Here is a 20939-nt window from a genome sequence, read left to right on the forward strand (position 1 = left end):
TTATCTTACCATGAAATTGAATTAGGCCAAATTTAGATAATCACTAATTAATTTTTTAATTAAATTATTTGTAATTTGATCTAGTATGTTTTGAAAAGTTTAAAAACTTGCCCTCAAGTTTTGGAATTTAAAATTTTGATTATAAGTTTAATTTTGAAACATTAAATTCTAAAACCCTAGTATTTTGAAAAGTTCAAATTACACCCTTATGGTTTTATTAAACTAATTAAGTGTATAATTAAAAGAGAGTTAATAAATCCATAATAATATGGTGTATATTTAATTAAATTAAAAGTATAATTTATTAAGTTAGACCATCTAGTATTTTAATAGTAAAATACACCCTTATACTATATAAAATTAAAAGTCTAATATATTATATATGTATAAGTAAATGTCAGTCTTACCGTTAGTAGGTCTCATTCATGAAGCTGGTCTATAAGGGATGTTTAAGGAAGCGGCCTGGAAAATGACCACCATTGGGTATCCACTATTACCCACCGCATTATTGACTAGTGGATGGTCGTTAGCCGAACGGGTAGGATAGGACACAACCTTCCATTACATGTATAATGAAATACGAAGTAACTAAACACTTTTACAAATTCCCATATCTTAGTTACTTTAGGAGAAATGTGGAATTGGTGTTAATCCATTAAATTACACATTGCACCTTGTTGGTCATAGTGGAGCGTGTGTGGTTAATCGACATACTAATATGGGACCAATGAAGGATGGCAATGGGTTTCTCGTAAGATTATAATTAATCGATGGAGTATGCGTGGTTAATCAACATATTGACTGGGTGGTGATCGACATCGAGAGTACCAAACTAATTTGCATGGTTATCCACACCCTGTTTGTGATCCTCGACATCCTAGTCACAAACTTGAAGGTCATAATCGAGATTATACATGTCATTGAAAAGTTCAATGAATCTCAAAAGATCTATGAGTTTCAAAACATTTAAAACCTAATTTTCTTTTTCGTTTTTCTTAGTGTAAATTGGTAATTTGTCATTTACTTACCTTCAAATATTTTGCAATTGGATTACGACACCCCCCCCCCCTTCCTAATTGTAGAATATTGTGTTGGATCCTAGCCTTGATATGTCATTTGGGTGTTATATCAAGGATTCTTATCAACTAACCTGATTTTTCTCCCGGTTTTAAGATGCCAAAATCTAACAACTATGGTCTTCTCGGATCCTTTGGAAAAAGCTTTCCACATGAAGATGATGTTCTGCGAGTGAATCATGGAAAAAGAAGTCATCCTTCATTTCCTCCACCTCCTCCAATAATTCTCCCTGACCCATGTGTTTGAAGACTTGAAAAGTTCAATGTCACTCAAACCTTATTGGTAAGTAAACATGAAAATGGAAAGTTTGTGTGTGCACGCGTCTTGGAGATGAAGTCACACATTGACAAGTTGGAAATGTTGGGTGTAACATCCCATTTTAAAGAGATTAATTAAATAATAAATCAGAAACCCTAAGAAGTAATTATTATTATTTTATATTGTTAAAGCTCTGAAATTAAATAATAATTAGTGGGGTGTTGGTTTTGGGAAGTCAAATGACAAGATTTGAACTCCAGGGGTTAAAGTGTAGTTATGGGACTCAATTTGTAAAGATTTTTATAAGTAAAGGATGTGTTTGGTAAATATTGTACCTATATTGTAATGAATTATGAAAGATGGGGGTTAATTGGTAAATATTGGATCAAAGTTGAAAGGATTTTGAAAATGGAGGGTTGTTAGGTAAATTTCGGACTTGATCTAAAAGGAAATTCAGAAAGTAGGGTATAAAACATAAATATTGGACTTTTTTTTTGAAGAGATTGGGAATGGAAGGGACCGGTTCTGCCATTTTCGTTATAAGTTGCATGGAGCGGGTATACAAGCCTAATACCGTTAGTTAACCCTAACCCTACTGCTCTCCCTTCAACCACCATCTTTCTCTCTCCATTGCCCATCCGACCTACTTGCGGTTCCGATCAGCCAGCCACCACGGTGACCACCGAAGCCAACCACCTCATGCCAGAAGACGACCTTGCGGGTGCTACCACTTTGTTGCCGATGAAATCGGGAGCCATCGAGCACCACCACTGTCGAGAACGTAACCAAAACCCGTGAGATCCATTGACAATCAAAGTCGGAGCAAGGAACGACAAAGTGAGGGTTGTGGAGCCTCTTTAGTAGCTGCGCAGCCGATATCGTCCTTCGCTGCCACATTTTTCTTTTGTATAGATGTTGTTGCTGCCTCCTTTTGTGGCATGAACGCCGCCACTGACGACGGAGAACCGCTAGTTGGCACCATCACGTTACGGAGGCCGGGGAGCAACATCGTGGCTGTCATGGTGGTTGTTCACGGTTGAAGAATCATATACCTCTTGCCTCTCCTCTTTGTTCTGTTCATTGCTACGTCGCCGCCACCGCTCCCTAGTGGCCGAAGGGTTGCTGTCATCGTTGTTAGGTGTATGTGTATGTTTCAGCTAATGTATTGCAAGCAGAAGACGTGTGGGTGTGTTCTTATGTTAGTGTGTTGTGTTGTGTGCGGCTAGTAGACCAGATTTCACAAAAGGGCCACCACCACCTATCGATGCGGTGTGGTTGTGTGTGTAATTAGTATGTGTTATTAGTATTTGTGTGTGTTAAGAGGATAATATTGTAATTTGTAACCAAAGTGTAATAATGAAAGAAAATTCTAAACCACCACCGTAGGGTGGTGGCTGCCGCCTCCTGCCATCACCGGCCGCTGTGTCGGGTGGCAGTGTGCTTTGATTGTGTTTGGACCTCGTTTGGGGGATGTTTGGACAATGTGGGATCAATGAAACCCAAATGGGCCCAAAGAAAACCTAGTGGACCCAATGAACCCTAATGGGCCCAATAAGGCCCAATGTGACCTAAAAGCCCAACCAATAGACTAACGGGCTAATATTGGGTTGGAAAACGTTAATTAGGGTTTGGAAAACCCTAATGGCATAAGATCCTAATTTTGAGAATTAATCGGGACACACACGAGATTATTTAAGAACTTGAAATATTAAATAATAATCATTGGCAAACTAACTTAAGGCAATAATGGACTTAATGAATAAGTCCTTAATGAATTAAGTCCTTAATGGGTTAAGTAAGAAACACTTAATCCTAATCATCATTTCGTGTGAAAGCCCTATGTGACATCCCCATTTTCACGGCCAGAAAAGACCGATTTGTTTATGCTTTGTTTTATAAAATCAGAGTAATCTTTTAAAGAAAACAGTTGCGGAATTTGTTCCCAAAACAAAATATGATATAAATTATCAAAGCATTTCTCGAAGAGAATGTATTTTCATTTAATAATAAAACATCGGGATGTCATGTTCTGATACAGACATATAAGCATAAACAGAACTTACATTTAATTACACAATTGATTTATATCTCCTTTAAATCTCTCTGTGAAATATGTCTTCGTATTAATACCTATGATACAAAGAAAACTGAGTGGGTCAGGCTTGGGAGCCTGGTGAGCATATAGGGTTTTCAACCCACAATAATATAATTATTATATTCAACCATCAAACAATCAACTCAATTACCCATCCCTATTATCTTCTTTATTTCTTAGGATTTTACCCTAGGAATTCAACTACCCGTCATTCATTCATTCCTGAGTATTGACCTAAGGAATTAGCACAAACTTCCATTGCTACATAAGGCGCATCTGCCAACATTATCCTTTAAGCGCCTCTGTCAGGATTACATCATACACTATGAGGCGCGACTGCCAGGTTTATGACATTCTCTTTTAGGCGCATCTGCTGACATTATCCTATAAGCGCATCTGCCAGGATCATCCTATAAGCGCATCTGCCAGGATTATGACATTCACTACTTGGTGCATCTACCGATATTATTCTTAAACGTATCTGCTAGTATTATGATATTCTCTAATTGGCGCATCTGCCAATATCATTCTTAATCATCTTTCATACCTCATCGTTTTATCACATACCAACTATCTCATCAACCCATGTTCTACCCAACATATTTGTAGATATAAATTACATACACAGTTTAACTCATTTAAAAACTATATAAAACATCCATTCCACACTCATCTCAAATAAACAACAATATATAAACACATAGCACGTATTTTATAACAAATACTTCATATTTATGTGTTAAAAGAAAGTAACTACACACTCACCCAAACATATACTTAATACAGTCAAACAATACTTGTATTTTACCCGTGTTTATGAAAGGGACTATACACCCAAACATATAAACAACTTTATATTATACACATAACACGTATTTTATAGCAAATACTTAATATTTATGTGTTAGAAGAAAGTAACTACACACTCACTTGATTAGAAGATGATCGGACAGCACTACGACTTGTAGAAGTAGTATTCTTCGGTAGATTTGGAAGATCTTCACAAAAACCGGACTCCTCGCGGGCAGAGCTTCGGCTCGGGAATTTCACTTCTTGGGATCTTCGGGGCTTCAGGACTTGCTTCGGGGCTCGGGAATGATACTGGGGCTTCGGGATAATTCTTGCACGAAAAAACGATGCAAAAACGCGAGAAAACGGGAAGAAATGAGCAAAGAAGTCGGTTGCCCTCGACACCCTTTTATAGGGGGCTGGAACACGAATTACGCTGGGCGTAATTCTAAATTACGCTGGACGTAAAGGTGATAAGATCGCTGACTCCCCCCCCCCCCCCCCCCTCTTCGGATAATATCGCAATTTATATATAAATAAAATATCAAAAATATTTAATAAACTTCAAAAATTCATATCTTCCTCATACGAACTCCATTTTCAACGTTCTTTATATCCCCGCGTAGGTGAGACTACGATCTACAACTTTCGTTTAGACTCCATCGGCTAATTTTGACTTTATTTTTATTATTTATTTTTAGTAGGCCGGGACAGAAAAACTCTGTTATAAAATCATAACTTCTTTATCCAACGTCCGTTTTCGCCTATCTTTTTATCGTTTTAATCCTATTAATGATACCTTCGATTCTCATTTAGATTGTTTCGGCTACAAACCGCTCGGTCTCAAATCGAGCATTCGGGCTGCATACCGCTAAGTCGAAACTTCGAAAAATCATAACTTCCTCATACAAAATCAGATTTGGGCGTTCTTTTTATGCACGCTCATGGTTTAATGTATTCTACAACTTTCAATTAGATTGATAAGGCTAAATATCGCTCTAACGTAAATTCACTTTTTACATCATTCAACGTCGTGTCGGTTCTGCCGCGAAACTTCAACAGATCATAACTTCTTCTTTATAACTCGGATTTCGGCGTTCTTTATATGCACGGAAACCTTGTAACATATACTATATCTTAAATAGGATTATTCATTCTAAATAATCTTTAATCAAAAATTCATTTTTGACGCCTATCGTCTCTAAATTGAGTAGCCCAGATTTAGGGGCGCTACAATTATCTCCCCCTTAGGATGATTACGTCCCGGAATCATCAACGAAATAGGACTTGCATAATGATTCCACACATTATTTATTCATCCTAGGTAATAACCGTAACTTCTATGTTTCCTCGAAAGAGTATTTAACTTTATGGCTTTCTTGACCGCAGAAGATGCCCAATCTTGCATCTGCTTATCGTACTATGTTGTACTTTCAATCGTAACCTTCAAGTTACCAAATAAGTCCTTATTGTGGACTCCTTCTTCTTCTCAGGATAATTACTTTCATTTATCTATTGTAACAAATCGATGGGTCGTGCTCTATTGACCTCTCATCGCACGATGTGACGCTTAGACTCAGTCTTTAATGAAGTTAAATTCCAAGATGGAATATACCTTTCTTCATATTCTAACGTGATATAATCACATTTCAGCATGTAGCATTTCTACCTACAAACTTCTTTTAACAACGAGCGCAACACTATCAATCGCATTAACTTCAACCTTCTGACTTAAGTCAGATGTTACATCTAACTTGGTCCTCTAGACCACGTAACATACTCCTCGTAGTCGAAATAAAATTTAAATATGACCACTAGGGTCGGAAAAAGAACCATATTACTAGTCCTTACCGAAACAATGGTAATGACATACTAGAATAAAGTGGAATCAATTACTAGCTTCTTGGTAACCTTGTGACTTTCCCTGATCCAAGTGCGAGTCCTGTGCTTCCGGTAGTATATGCATCTACTATCTTTCACACCTACTCATACTCGTTCCAAGTATTGTCCCGCAGTCGACCAAGTCACCATACAAGAAAATCAGACAATCATTCTACACATCAATTAGCAAAACTAGGGTTTATATTAATTCCTTGAAACGATTACACAAAAGTTCAAGTTCACCCTATACTATGCCTCTAATAGGCTACATACATGATACGTTTCATATCGCTACTTTATAACTTGATCTTTAGATATAATATCCTTATTCCTGATTCCTTACATTGACATCTGCTTCATCAAGGATCATTTGAAATGCTCTTGCCTTTAGCTTTGGCGACGCCTCTAGCCTTGCTGCTTGATTTTTCCTTGGGCAGTCTTGCTTGAAGTGCCCCTCTTCGTTACATTCGTAACACACCTTTTTGTTAAAAATGCATTCATCGGCGTAGTGCCCATGCTTTCCACACTTGAAACATGTCACCTCCGCACCACATTAACCTGAGTGCTTCTTTTTGCACTTATCACACCACCTTGCCTCATCATTTCCTCCTCCTCCTCCTCCAGACTTCGAGAATTTTCTTTTCTCATTAGAACCTAAAGTTCCTTCTAACTTTCTCTTCTCGCCAACTTCAACCTTATTGTCAGTCCTCCCCTTGATCATATTCTCAATAGACTTGGCAGCCCAAATAGCTGCCTCTAGAGTAGGTGCCTGACGCACTGGCACTGCATACTCCCAAGGGAGTCCCTTTGCGTATCGGTCGACTTTTGTCAGTTCGTCTGGGACGATGCGCAAAGCAAACTCCATCTTGTCTGTGAAGGCATTAGTATATTCATCCACTGGCATACTCCTTTCTTCAATATCAGAAATTTGTTCTCCAACTCTAGCAGGTTTTGGGCCGAGCAGAACTTGCGCTTGAATTGCACCAAGAACTCTGCCCAAGAGTTTTGCAGTGGCTCGTTAGGGCTTAGGATCTTCCCTAGAGTGTTCCACCATCGAACGACTCCACCGCGGAACTGACGCACTGCATATATAGTCTGCAACCTGCCTTTGCAGCCACAAGTCATGAAGGCTAACTCCATTTCTGAGATCCAATCCATAACTCCAATCGGATCCTCCTTTCCGTTAAATGTCGATGGTTTGTAAGTTAGAAAGTCCTTGTACTTGCATCCCATTCCATCATTCCTTCCATCATGGTTGTGTTGCCTAACTATCGGTGGGTTGGCTTGACCAACAGACCCACTGAAGTTTCCACCTTCTGAGTGCCCTTCATTTAATTCAGGCTCTTCCACACGAATTGACAGTTCTTCACGATTATGTTGAAGCAACCGCCTAGTCTCCTCCATTTGACGATCCAACAACGTCTGAATCATCAATTGTACACCGACCATTGTTATCGGCTCAGGTGCTGCTGCTATGACATGTATTTGCTCAATCACTGGTGGTTGATTCCTGTTTTCATCAGCATTTCCAACTCCACTTCTTGTTCTCACCATTTTTGATCTATACACCGAATAAGGTGAAATTAGATCCTTATTCACGATAGATATTCAAATCATCCTTATCACTCCGAAACATTTACATGCTAGTTCTAATATCGTAGACATACACTTAGAATCCTAAACACATAAGGTTTCCAGATCCGGTCGGCAACAGACCATAGATCCGAACAAATAATAGCACCAATATAGCTATCACACAAAACATTTAGCACATAAAAGCATTTTAGGCATCATTCCTAAAATAAACTAGTGCTTGTGTCAATTTAGGTGTACTACCTAACATATTTTAGACACACTGCTCACAATCATTACTTAGCATTCTAAGTTTAAGTCTAGAAATTTCCTACAATTTCCTAGTTCGCTTAAACTAATGCTCTGATACCAACTGTGACATCCCCATTTTCACGGCCAGAAAAGACCGATTTGTTTATGCTTTGTTTTATAAAATCAGAGTTATCTTTTAAAGAAAACAGTTGCGGAATTTGTTCCCAAAACAAAATATGATATAAATTATCAAAGCATTTCTCGAAGAGAATATATTTTCATTTAATAATAAGACATCAGGATGTCATGTTCCGATACAGACATATAAGCATAAACAGAACTTACATTTAATTACACAATTGATTTATATCTCCTTTAAATCTCTCTGTGAAATATGTCTTCGTATTAATACCTGTGATACAAAGAAAACTAAGTGGGTTAGACTTGGGAGCCTGGTGAGCATATAGGGTTTTCAACACACAATAATATAATTATTATATTCAACCATCAAACAATCAACTCAATTACCCATCCATATTATCTTCTTTATTTCTTAGGATTTTACCCTAGCAATTCAACTACCCGTCATTCATTCATTCCTAAGGATTGACCTAAGGAATTAGCACAAACTTCCATTGCTACATAAGGCGCATCTGCCAACATTATCCTTTAAGCGCCTCTGCCAGGATTACGTCATACACTATGAGGCGCGACTGCCAGGTTTATGACATTCTCTTTTAGGCGCATCTGCTGACATTATCCTATAAGCGCATCTGCCAGGATTATCCTATAAGCGCATCTGCCAGGATTACGACATTCACTACTTGGTGCATCTACCGATATTATTCTTAAACGTATCTGTTAGTATTATGATATTCTCTAATTGGTGCATCTGCCAATATCATTCTTAATTATCTTTCATACCTCATCGTTTTATCACATACCAACTATCTCATCAACCCATGTTCTACCCAACATATTTGTAGATATAAAATACATATACAGTTTAACTCATTTAAAAACTATATAAAACATCCATTCCACACTTATCTCAAATAAACAACAATATATAAACACATAGCACGTATTTTATAACAAATACTTCATATTTATGTGTTAAAAGAAAGTAACTACATACTCACCCAAACATATACTTAATACATTCAAACAATACTTGTATTATACCCGTGTTTATGAAAGCGACTATACACCCACACATATAAACAACTTTATATTATACACATAGCACATATTTTATAGCAAATACTTAATATTTATGTGTTAGAAGAAAGTAACTACACACTCACTTGATTAGAAGATGATCGGACAACACTACGACTTGTAGAAGTAGTATTCTTCGGTAGATCTGGAAGATCTTTACAAAAACCGGAATCCTCGCAGGCAGAGCTTCGGCTCGGGAATTTCACTTCTCGGGATCTTCGGGGCCTCGGGACTTGCTTCGGGGCTCGGGAATGATACCGGGGCTTCGGGATAATTCTTGCATGAAAAACGATGCAAAAACGCGAGAAAACGGGAAGAAATGAGCAAAGAAGTCGGTTGCCCTCGACACCCTTTTATAGGGGGCTGGAACACGAATTACGCTGGGCGTAATTCTAAATTACGTTGGGCGTAACGGCGATAAGATCGCTGATTCCTCTCCCTTCGGATAATATCGCAATTTATATATAAATAAAATATCGAAAATATTTAATAAACTTCAAAAATTCATATCTTCCTCATACGAACTCTGTTTTCAACGTTCTTTATATCCCCGCGTAGATGAGACTACGATCTACAACTTTTGTTTAGACTCCGTCGGCTAATTTTGAATTTATTTTTATTATTTATTTTTAGTAGGCCGGGACAGAAAAACTCCGTTATAAAATCATAACTTCTTTATCCGACGTCCGTTTTCACCTATCGTTTTATCGTTTTACTCCTATTAATGATACCTTCGATTCTCATTTAGATTGTTTCGGCTAAAAACCGCTCGGTCTCAAATCGAGCATTCGGGTTGCATACCGCTAAGTCGAAACTTCGAAAAATCATAACTTCCTCATACGAAGTCAGATTTGGGCGTTCTTTTTATGCACGCTCATGGTTTAATGTATTCTACAACTTTCATTTAGATTTCTAAGGCTAAATATCGCTCTAATGTAAATTCACTTTTTACGTCATTCAACGTCGTGTCGGTTCTGCCGCGAAACTTCGACAGGTCATAACTTCTTCGTTATAACTTGGATTTTGGCGTTCTTTATATGCACGGAAACCTTGTAACATATACTATAACTTAGTTAAGATTATTCATTCTAAATAATCTTTAATCAAAAGTTCATTTTTGACGCCTATCGTCTCTAAATTGACTAGCCCGGATCTACGGGCGTTACACCCTAATCTCTCTTGGGCCTTAAATTGGGCTTTCCTATTGGGCTTTTACGATTTGACTATTGGTGGGCCATCCAAGAACAAGTTAACGGGCCAAAGTAATTAGATGGGCTTTAGGATTAGGCCCATGTGAGGACTTGGGCCCAATTTAGAAAGTTGGGCCATATGTTTGGCTTTGGCTATTATTTGAATTTTGGGATTTTGTAGTGTGAGTTGGGCCTTGGGCTTGGAACCGGTTATTAACTGGGTATTGTTTGATGTTGACAGTTCGGGAATTTGTCAACCAGCAGCTGGAGTTGTATCCGTGGGACTTCAGCAGTGTCAGGTAAGTTATCCTCACTATACTAAGGGGTCTAAGGCACCAAGGCCGGCTCACTAGATTTGATATCCTAGTAGTTATTGATATGCTGAGTTAAGTTAGTGATGTATGCCAGTTGATATCCTAGTCTGGTAGATCTGTAGGACTACCTGTGATACTGTATGATGACCTGTATGTGCATTAGTTATGATACACATTGATATGTTATGTAGTAGGATGGGTTGAGGTGAGACTGCTTCATGCGGTAATCCAACAAACCCGGGAGCATTCCAATTATGGGCTAAGGGAGACTCGTACTGTGGGCTCGATGGCAAGCCATATGTGAGCTGTGGGCTGGAAGCAATCCAGACTCACACTGTGGGCCCATGGGGTAATCCAGTCTGTAAAGCTGTGGACCCATTTTATGTTGTTTCAGTTTTTATGTTATTGGTTCTTGCTCGCTTAATTGGCTATTTAAAGACACAATTTCAGATGGCTTTTGGTGATACTACTATAATAATTTGGAAGCAAGTACTTATTATTGGTTATCAGTCACACATGAGCTATCACATGTCTTAATAACTGCATATAAGTTGTTAACAAATGGCGGCAAACATTTTGGAATTTTGATACACATTGGGTGTTCAAATCACACACTCTTTTTTTTGTTAGAAAACATAACTTTAATACAAAATGTTGATACATTTCCATATTTACAATAAGACTTAAAGATGAGGGGTTATAGTGGCATTTGGAAGGTAAATGTTGTTGGTTCTTCTAACATAATGCAAATTCTTATATTATTAGTCTTTGTTTCATAACTACAAGATATATTTTCCATCTTAAACTTAAAAATACGAGTATGAGGTTATCCAGGTAAAAGGATGAGTGTATGTAACGCCTCGTTTCTGGTATGTGATTTAAATAAAGTATTTTCATTTCTTAAGGGGTACTCGACGAGTCTGTAGCCTGACTCGTCAAGTAGAGACGAGATGATCACGCAAATTGAGTTGGCTACTCGACGAGTCCAAACGCTGTGACTCGGCGAGTCCGCCTGTCTGGTTGAAGCCCTAATTTTAAAGGTTTGCACCCTATTTAAACGCATTAATGCGCCCCAACCTCGCCTCCATCACCCTCAGAGCATCCTTTACCGAACCCTAGCCCCCTTAAAGAGTGTGTAAGTGATTGTTACTTTGTGAAGGAACTTTTGGAGCAATTAGAAGAAGGAGAAGGTTGTAGAGTTCAAGGAAGAGGAAGTAGATCCTGAACACACTCATTTGTGGTCATCTTTTCTGGTAATAAAGTCTCCATATTGCTTATTGATCTAGTAGATATTGTTTGTCCCCAAATTGTTGCTTTTAGCCCATAAACCCCAAATCCTTTGTGATCAAGCCTTATGATCGGGTTATACTTCAGATCTTGGACCCGCATTGTATTCTAGAAGTGTAAAGTTTCAGTTATGGTCGTGATTGAGGTCCCTCTTGAGCTTAGAACCCTATTAAGGGCCTTGATTTGGCATTTGAAGCCTTTAAAGCCATGCATGCACGTAAAGTTTGCAACTTTACGTGATAAGCATGCCCTAGAAGCTTGGATCTGTGATTTGGAGCCACTGCATGGCTCAAATCAAGTCTGTATGGAAAAAGGACTGAATGGACTCGGCGAGTCGCAAGGTTGACTCAGCGAGTCATATGAAGATATCCGTGGACTTGGCGAGTTGGATGAGCAACTCGGCGAGTCCAATGAAGATTGCCTTAGACTCGACGAGTTGTTCATACAACTCGGCGAGTCGGATGCGTTTTCCTGATTAAAGTAGAGTTTGAGTGAAATAGCTTCATTCCTTCCTAGTCACACGTAAAGTTAGCAACTTTACGTGTTCAGATGGTCTCAGGAGCTTAGATCTATGAGTTAGATGCTCTAGAATGGATTAAAATCGATTGAATGAAATCTGCATGTTAGGACTCGGCGAGTTGTTCTTTGGACTCGGCGAGTCGAGTCGCGAGTCCCCCGTCTTTCTTCGAGTTGTGAGTTCAGGGTGAATCAGTGAGTGGGGAAAGGACTCAGTGAGTTAAAGTCAGAGTTAGTGATGGAGGGACTCGGCGAGTCTGCGCCCTGAGTCGGCGAGTCCGGTCAACTGGAAGTCGACTTTGACCAGGGAGTTGACTTTGACCAGGGGTAAAACAGTCATTTTACCACGAGGGCATTTATGAGTGCCTGATCTAGTGTTTTTGGGATTTATAGCCGGACAGTTCCGAAGCAACAGTTAGCCACTTTTAGAGTTAGCATCTCAATAGCCAACATTACGAGGTGAGTTTTCCTTCTAGTAGGAACGGGTCTACGACCACAATGTTGGCCCGTCTAGTTAGCAGTAGTTCCAGACTTTGGTCCGATGCAGTAGTTCAGTGTGCTTGATGTCTTTGTGATTCAAGCATGTCTTTGTGTTATGTGTTCCGGACTTCGATCTGATACAGTATGCATTATATGTGTTTATGCTAGTTGATATGTTTATGCTATGCTATGTTATGCTCAGTCAGTTTCCAGACTTTGATCCGATGCAGGGGACAAGGTCCCAGTCAGTTCTGGATTTCGGTTCGATGCAGTTAGTTCCGGACTTCGGTCCGATGTAGGGGACAAGGTCCCAGTCAGTTCCGAACTTCGGTCCGATGCAGAGGGCAAGACACTGGTTAGTTCTGGACTTCGGTCCGATGCAGTGGGCAAGGCCCAATATGTGTTTATATGTTATTGTATGATATGTGGTAGTTTGGGGGAGCTCACTAAGCTTCGTGCTTACAGTTTTCAGTTTTGGTTTTAGGTACTTCTGCTAATAAAGGGAAGAGCTCGGGTTGATGGCATCGCACACACCACAACTTCAGTTTCTTTTATCCTAGGAGTTTTTTTTTTTTTTTTTTTTTTTTCAGATACTGTGATATGTTGATACAGTTCTCTTGTCATGACACATCTATTATAACTTTTTGGGATTTGTAACGTACGTTTTCATTATATATTATGGATGATTGTTAGCTTTTAGCACTATTTAAACAAAATTTTTTGGGTCGTTACAGTGTAGCAATTATATGGTGCAGTGGATATTCATGTTATCTTTAACTCTTCTTTATTTTAGTTTTTTTATACCCATTACTTTAGGGGTTTAGGGTTTACGAGGGTCATAAAGGTGGTAATTGGAGCTATTATATAGTCTCTGGTTAAAAAAGAACCATTACTACTATAACTATTACTATAAGTATTTACTATTATAACTATTGTTCTCAAATTTTGGATAATTACCCATAAACCAAACAAAAAATCACAAACAAGTTAAATTAAGGATATTATGGATGATTGTGATTATTTCCATTCTAATACCGAAGATATGTTTGTAACCATACATTAAATTCAAGGATTACTAATCACATGCATGAATTGAGTGGCCATGTTACCAGTCGAGAATTTTATTTATCTTTTAGGCCTTTGGCTTCAAATTTGACTTTAAAAAAAAGTTTAGGTTCGAAGACTGTATAAAAACGTTCATGGGCTTTGTGTTTTTGAGTGAATGCTATGATATGTGCTCTCTTGTTGGATCATGAAGTTATAACCCTTTTATTACCAACTATCTTGGGCCAGAGTATAGAACATTTATCCCCTTTAATGGAGGCAAATTACATCAATATATTATGTAAGAAAACTCGGTAAAATTAGTTAATTCAACTTTTTTTTTTCTTCTTCGTATTTTTAATTTCCTTTTTGTGTTTTATATGGTATAGAGTGAAAAATAATAAATATATATCAGTCGCATGACAATACAATTGGTTTCTATTTGTGTCTCCATATCGGAAATTAACATTGCTTCAAAGGTATTTTGCATTCCTCTTCGACATGTTTCTGCTTCTTTTGTGGCAGAAGTTTCTGTCAAGTACTCTGGTAAACACCTTTTTATTGATTTAACGTGAATTTTACCTAATTATGTTGATTTTTTTAACCTTTGTGACATAGGGAAAGAAGACAAATCTGACCCAAATGAAAATGAGAATGGAAAAAAGTTCTGATTGTATGAAGAAATAACAACGTACTTTCATCAATTTGTGTAATAGCATCCTACTTAATATCTTTTCATTAAGGCATTGTACTATGAAATTACATCCATCCATAACATTGTACTTTCAATTTCTCCCGGTCTTTCTTAAATTCTGCTTTTACTATACTCATGGGTCATCTTATTACAACATTGTACTTTAGTTTTTTTTTATCAAGATAATATTGTACTTCAGAAATCCACCCAGGTATAATTAAAATGTTAAAAATACCCAAATTACCCTTCATTGGGTTTATTTGCATTCTCTTTTTCAGGAATTTTGTCTCTTTTACATTCACTTTCCTTATAACATGTCAATTCCTTTTATGGTGCCCAATATTTATATGAAGTCACGAGAGATAGCAGTTAAATTGCCTTCAATCATTTTACCGCCATGGCAATAACAAGTGGTCGATGTCCTTTCAATTGATAGATTGACACTAATCTTTGAGTAAGTCAACCTTAACCTATTTCTTTTCTATCTAATGAAAAGATAAAAATAATTGTTGTTCTGATCCTTAAGAGCATGTTCTAGGGATGTGTTAAAACCAATCAATGCAAATTGTTTATCTTATATGCTTTCTTTCTTGGAAAATATCACATGAAAATCAATGAATTTTGTTCTGTTTTTGGCTTTAAGTAAAACAAGAAAAAATAATAATAAATCAAAGTAGATGTATCGTGTATGGATTACTGAATAGCATCCTTAAACTTTAATTAGTAAAAGTTGTTGCAATTTTGCTGTGTGATCATCAAAATATTGTGATTGTGCTAATTTCATAATTATTTCATTGGAATCATTTGATCTCACACCCATACATTCTGATTTTTAAATATAACATCTAAAACCCTGAATTGAAATTCATTCCATTTTTTTTTGTAGTTTTCTCACTTATTATGCATCAAAATGAAATGACTGGTGACCAACCATTCAATATAGGTTTCCCCCACTAATTTCATTATTTTATTGAATTATATAAGACCCTGTAGAAATGGAAGCCAAATGGTTTGGATTGGTGTATTGGTGCTCAATAGCCTTCTTCACTATTCCACTCTTCTTCATTGTAAAAAAAATAACTTTTTAAAAGCAATTTAAAAAAAAATAAAGATATAAAAGATATATATATATGGTTAGGTTCATGTGAGACGGCTTAATTTTGTGAGACCGTGAGACGCATTTTTTATTTTATTATTTTATTATTTTTTTAAATTTTTTTTAGTTAATTCAAGTTCCAAAAATAATATTTAAAAAAATAATTTTTGGGTTTTTTCATTTATTTTGCATTTTAAAATTATTTTTTAGAATATGTCAGTGTAATATTTTATTAGAATATTTCACATATTTTTCAAAAAAAAATGGAATTTATTTTTATTTATTTATTATTTTTTTTAGTTAATTCAAGTTTCGAAAATAATATTTAAAAACAGAATTTTTAGATTTTTCCATTTATTATGCATTTTAAAACTATTTTTTAGAATATGTCAATGTAATATTGTATTAGAATATTTCACTTATTTTTCAAAAAAAAAAAGGAATTTTTATTTATTTATTTTTATTTATTTTTATTTTTTTTTAGTTAATTCAAGTTCCGAAAATAATATTTAAAAAAAGAATTTTTAGATTTTTCCATTTATTTTGCATTTTAAAATTATTTTTAGATGTGGTCTTACAAAATTAGAATGGTCTAAAATGAACTTGAACCTATATATATATATATATATACATATATATATATACATATATATATATATATATATATATATATATATATATATATATATATATATATATATATATATGGGTAAAGTGAATATACCTAACAACCTTATATAAGCTTAGGTACCTAACCACATTATACTACATTGTTTTGCATTATATTTCCATTACAATCGTCTAAGGTTCTTAAACTTCAACGTTTAACTTGATTTACTTCTAAGATTTTTAGATATTCACCATTATATTCCTCCTACACCATTTGATTTGTAATGGTAGTATACGAAGCCCACCAGGGGGTCTCCGATAGAAAGACGTCATTTGAAGGAAGATAATGGTGAAAGTCCAAAGATTTTGGAAGCAATCAAGTTATGAGGTTGAATTTTAAGAATTTTGGGTGATTACAATACAAATATGATACCAAATTACATAGTATAATGTGGTTAGATACCTAAGCTTATATAAGATTGTTAGGTACATTCACTTTACCCATATATCTTTACTATCTTATAAAAGAAATCTCACTATTTCTAAAAATAGATTGAATATAATAATATTATTTTTTTAAGACGTTCAAATCATTAAGCTAATAGTACAAGTAGTCATCAATAAAATAATATTAAATTTTAACCTGTGTTTTGAATCCTTATATTTCTCAACAAATTCTATCTCCTTCCCTGAATTTCGGATAATTCAAAATTTGAAACCATCAGAAAATACATGTTGATTCAAATATCCCCCTGCAGATGGCTCTTTCTTAACAGGTTTTTATTTTAATCCTTACTTGTAATTGATTTCATCATTGTTAACTTTTTGTATTTTTATCTTATAAATATATTGGGTGAATGCTTTATTATATCAGGTTTGTTCCTAAAAATGTCTTTACTATGTTTCTTTAATGTGTTGGCTTTGCAGGTTCAAAAAACTCAACCAAGAGGGTCAGTTAGAGCATTGTATTGTCATTAGTTTGTATATTTTGGCATCTTACTTTTGCAATAAAGAACGCTTAAACACAAGATTTGACATGATTAAGGTAGTTTGTATATTTTTCATCTTGTTTAGTCTAAAAACGAACCTTTTTCATCATTGGTTCTTATAATATCAAGTTTCATCACATGAACTTCCTGATTACAGTGATTATTGTCCTTATTATAAGGTTCTATATAGATTTTGTTCAATATTTTAAGGTTTCGAGAACCTAAATCAATATGAATCCTTGAATTACATACCATCGTTGAAAATGTTTTGATTTGTGATCAAACTTGATTTAAAATCATAATGAACAAGTTGACACATCAGTATTTTGGCCTTCTCAAAGGCCTATTTATCGACTTTTGAATCACAACACCTGATATTCTAAAGGTTTATTTTTATAAACTATTATTTATATATTTTAGCATTTTACTTAATAGGACATTAAATTAATAAAAGAATTAAGGAAAACGGGAAAAAAAAGGACGATAAACAGTACAAGTGGTTTGGGCATGTATAAATGGAAGTAATAACCATTTAAGGGGATGTTTGGCAAAAAAACTTATTGCTTATTAGTTTATTAGCTTATAAGTTAATAAGTAAGTGTAGGGTAACTTATGAAAAAATGACGTATTAGAGGTTCCCCACCGGAATAAGTTATTTTAATCCAAACACTTTTTTAACTTATAGTGATGTGAAACCTAATAAGTTGTTTTAAAAAAGCTTAGCCAAACACCCCTTTAATATGGTATGATAATGCTCTTGAAAAATAGATGTCATTTAATATTCATTTCTCTAAATGAACGAAAAATGGTTTTAACTCTAAAGAGATCAAATTATTCGCCGCCCGCCGCTTTGCGCGGGTAGACGGCTAGTGTATATATATATATATATATATATATTATGTACGGAAAAAATGATATATGAAATTATGAATCGCCCCCATACATAAATTAAATTATAAAAAAATTGTAGTATTTGCAATTTATACAAGGGTTTACTGATCGGGTCGGATCATCGGGTCAATAAGCTCAAAGCTTGAAGACCATCCCCAGGCATCCGGGTTCCCTATCCTCGCCTTCTCTCCCTCCTCTGCAAGCGCAAGCAAACACGCAGTAGGAACGATGGCAGCCTCCGCCATATCAACGTCCTTTACTTTCTCTAAAGTTTCACGTGACGAACTGTTTTCTAAACGGTATGATACTTGGTAGTTCAATTTCATTATTCTTTTTGTATCATTATCGTCTGATTGTTTCGCTTCTTATTTCAATTCGAATTCGGATTTCGATTTTGACTTTTGTTTATTTTCTCCCAGAAATTCGAAGAGCAAATCAATTGTTTGTACGTTGCCGAGTCCATACAGTGATACATCTAAAATCGGTAGGAGTTATTTGTTGCCTCGTTCTCAGGTTTTCAAATAAAGTGCATCATCAGTTTGGGTTAAATTTTGACAACTGATTGCTATTTATAGAAAATTAAAGCTAATTGTGAAGCAATGAACATTTCCTTTTTGCGTTTGAATCATGTAACTGATAATACATTGGAGGTCAATGTGTAGCCCTATTTATTTTGGAAAGGAGGGAACAGTTCACATATGATATGAACTATTCCTCCCTTCTTTTCCTTGCCTTTTTATGTGTCTCTAACTTCCATGATATGTCCTATTGACATAGTTATCAAGTAAACTTCCATATATTTGCTTTCAACTTCTTTTATTTGTTTTGCTAACAGGTTTATCAAGTAAAGCACAAAAATTGCATTTGACACCTGAGGAAATGCACCCACATACTCTTCATAATTCAAGGTTTAGTGTCTATGTCTATACTCCCTTGATGCTTAGCTATTTCACATCTTATCGACAATAATAATGCTAACATACATGTTCTCATTTTGGTTTTCAAATTGAGCAGTTACAATCCAATTGTAGCAAGAAGAGGGGCTCCACCTATAATGCCAGCTGTCATGACTCCAGGTGGACCTTTGGATCTTTCTACAGTATTATTCAGGAACCGTATTATTTTTGTTGGCCAACCAATCAACTCACAGGTAGCTCAACGAGTTATATCACAGCTTGTTACTTTAGCCACAATAGATGACAAGGCAGATATTCTGGTATGAGCGTATGACTTCCTTTATTTTTAGTCATATACATAATAAAAATTACAGATAAAGAGGCTTACATTCTGACTTTTTATTTTTTCTTTACTAGGTGTATGTGAATTGCCCTGGTGGGAGCACCTACTCTGTGTTGGCAATCTATGATTGCATGTCTTGGGTAAGATTGAATATTGTGTTTCACATTTCCTGTTAGTGAAACTAATTGAAAAAATAGGCATTTGAAAAAAAAAGTTAAAATTTTGAATATTTAATATCTTGTCAGATAAAACCTAAAGTTGGGACAGTGGCTTTTGGAGTTGCTGCAAGTGAAGGAGCACTTCTTCTTGCTGGTGGAGAAAAGGGCATGAGATATGCAATGCCAAATGCACGTATTATGATACATCAACCACAAAGTGGATGTGGGGTATGCCTAATCACTTTTTTTTTTTTTTTTTTGGTTATTTGGTAGAATAAATATTTTTCTTTATAAAGTTAAATAAATATATCCATCTGTTAATTTAACTTATTTATTTTAGGGTCATGTTGAGGATGTAAGGCGCCAAGTCAATGAAGCTGTTCAGTCTCGCCATGTCTGTATATCTATCTATATTTTCCCAGTTGAATTTTCATTTTCTGTTTGTCTAATAATCGATATAAATATTATTTATACCGATTTTCTTTTTTATTTTGCAGAAAATTGACATGATGTATGCTGCCTTTACTGGGCAACCACTGGAGAAAGTGCAACAATACACAGAGAGGGACCGTTTCTTATCTGTATCTGAGGTACCATTTGAAAACAAATTCAACTTTTATTTTATTTTATTTTGTTGAATTCTATTCTATGTTAATATTTTGGTTATTTCCACAGGCATTGGAATTTGGACTCATTGATGGGATATTGGAAACAGAATACTAGATTAATGGTGATGATTGTAGATGATGTGGCAAATGTGACTTTGCTGATGTGGCATGCGTCATGCCTGCAGATTGGAAGTTCTAAACCCCAAACATTTATCCCCTCAAAGGGTTGTTTGTTTAGTTGGATTTTGTGTCTTATTTTAGATTGTAATGTTAGAATGTTATTTGAGATATAACTTTAGAATCTAAAGTTATGGTTATACATGCAAAGAAAAATAATGGAGTAATGTAATGTGGTTGTGTAATTCAAGATTAGGCTCTTATTTATTCTCACTATTCTTTGCTTACACTAAATGCAAGAAATAGCAATGTACTTTCACTTTCACTTATTTGTTTATTATAACATTCTACTTTTTTTTAATCTATTTACATTTACAACATTGTATTTCTTATTAAAGAAAATTTTACCCACAAGTTTTGCAATTGGACAAATGATTTCTCCCTTTGGAATTTTAACAATATAGGTGAGGAATTTTCCTTTTCTTTTACAGTTCACTTACATGTGAGCTTGTTGTTCTGGTTTACCATTGAACTGAGTTGAGTTTACTCTCTAATTATTGCT

General features: G+C 35.6%; 1 protein-coding gene across 1 annotated transcript; it reads left to right on the forward strand.

The window, feature by feature from the left end:
• The first annotated feature begins 18378 nt into the window (after window positions 1-18378).
• Window positions 18379-20650, forward strand: CLPP6 (CLP protease proteolytic subunit 6). The gene is made up of 9 exons (XM_078995488.1): window positions 18379-18554; window positions 18675-18739; window positions 19091-19163; window positions 19270-19471; window positions 19569-19634; window positions 19740-19880; window positions 19993-20046; window positions 20150-20242; window positions 20328-20650. The coding sequence occupies exons 1-9, from the start codon at window positions 18484-18486 to the stop codon at window positions 20373-20375; spliced, it is 813 nt and encodes a 270-aa protein (XP_078851614.1). The 5' UTR covers window positions 18379-18483; the 3' UTR covers window positions 20376-20650.
• Window positions 20651-20939: the final 289 nt, after the last annotated feature.

This window comes from Lactuca saligna, chromosome 5 (assembly GCF_052625555.1).
Source record: "Lactuca saligna cultivar CGN05327 chromosome 5, ASM5262555v1, whole genome shotgun sequence".
In the NCBI taxonomy this organism is placed as follows: domain Eukaryota; kingdom Viridiplantae; phylum Streptophyta; class Magnoliopsida; order Asterales; family Asteraceae; genus Lactuca; species Lactuca saligna.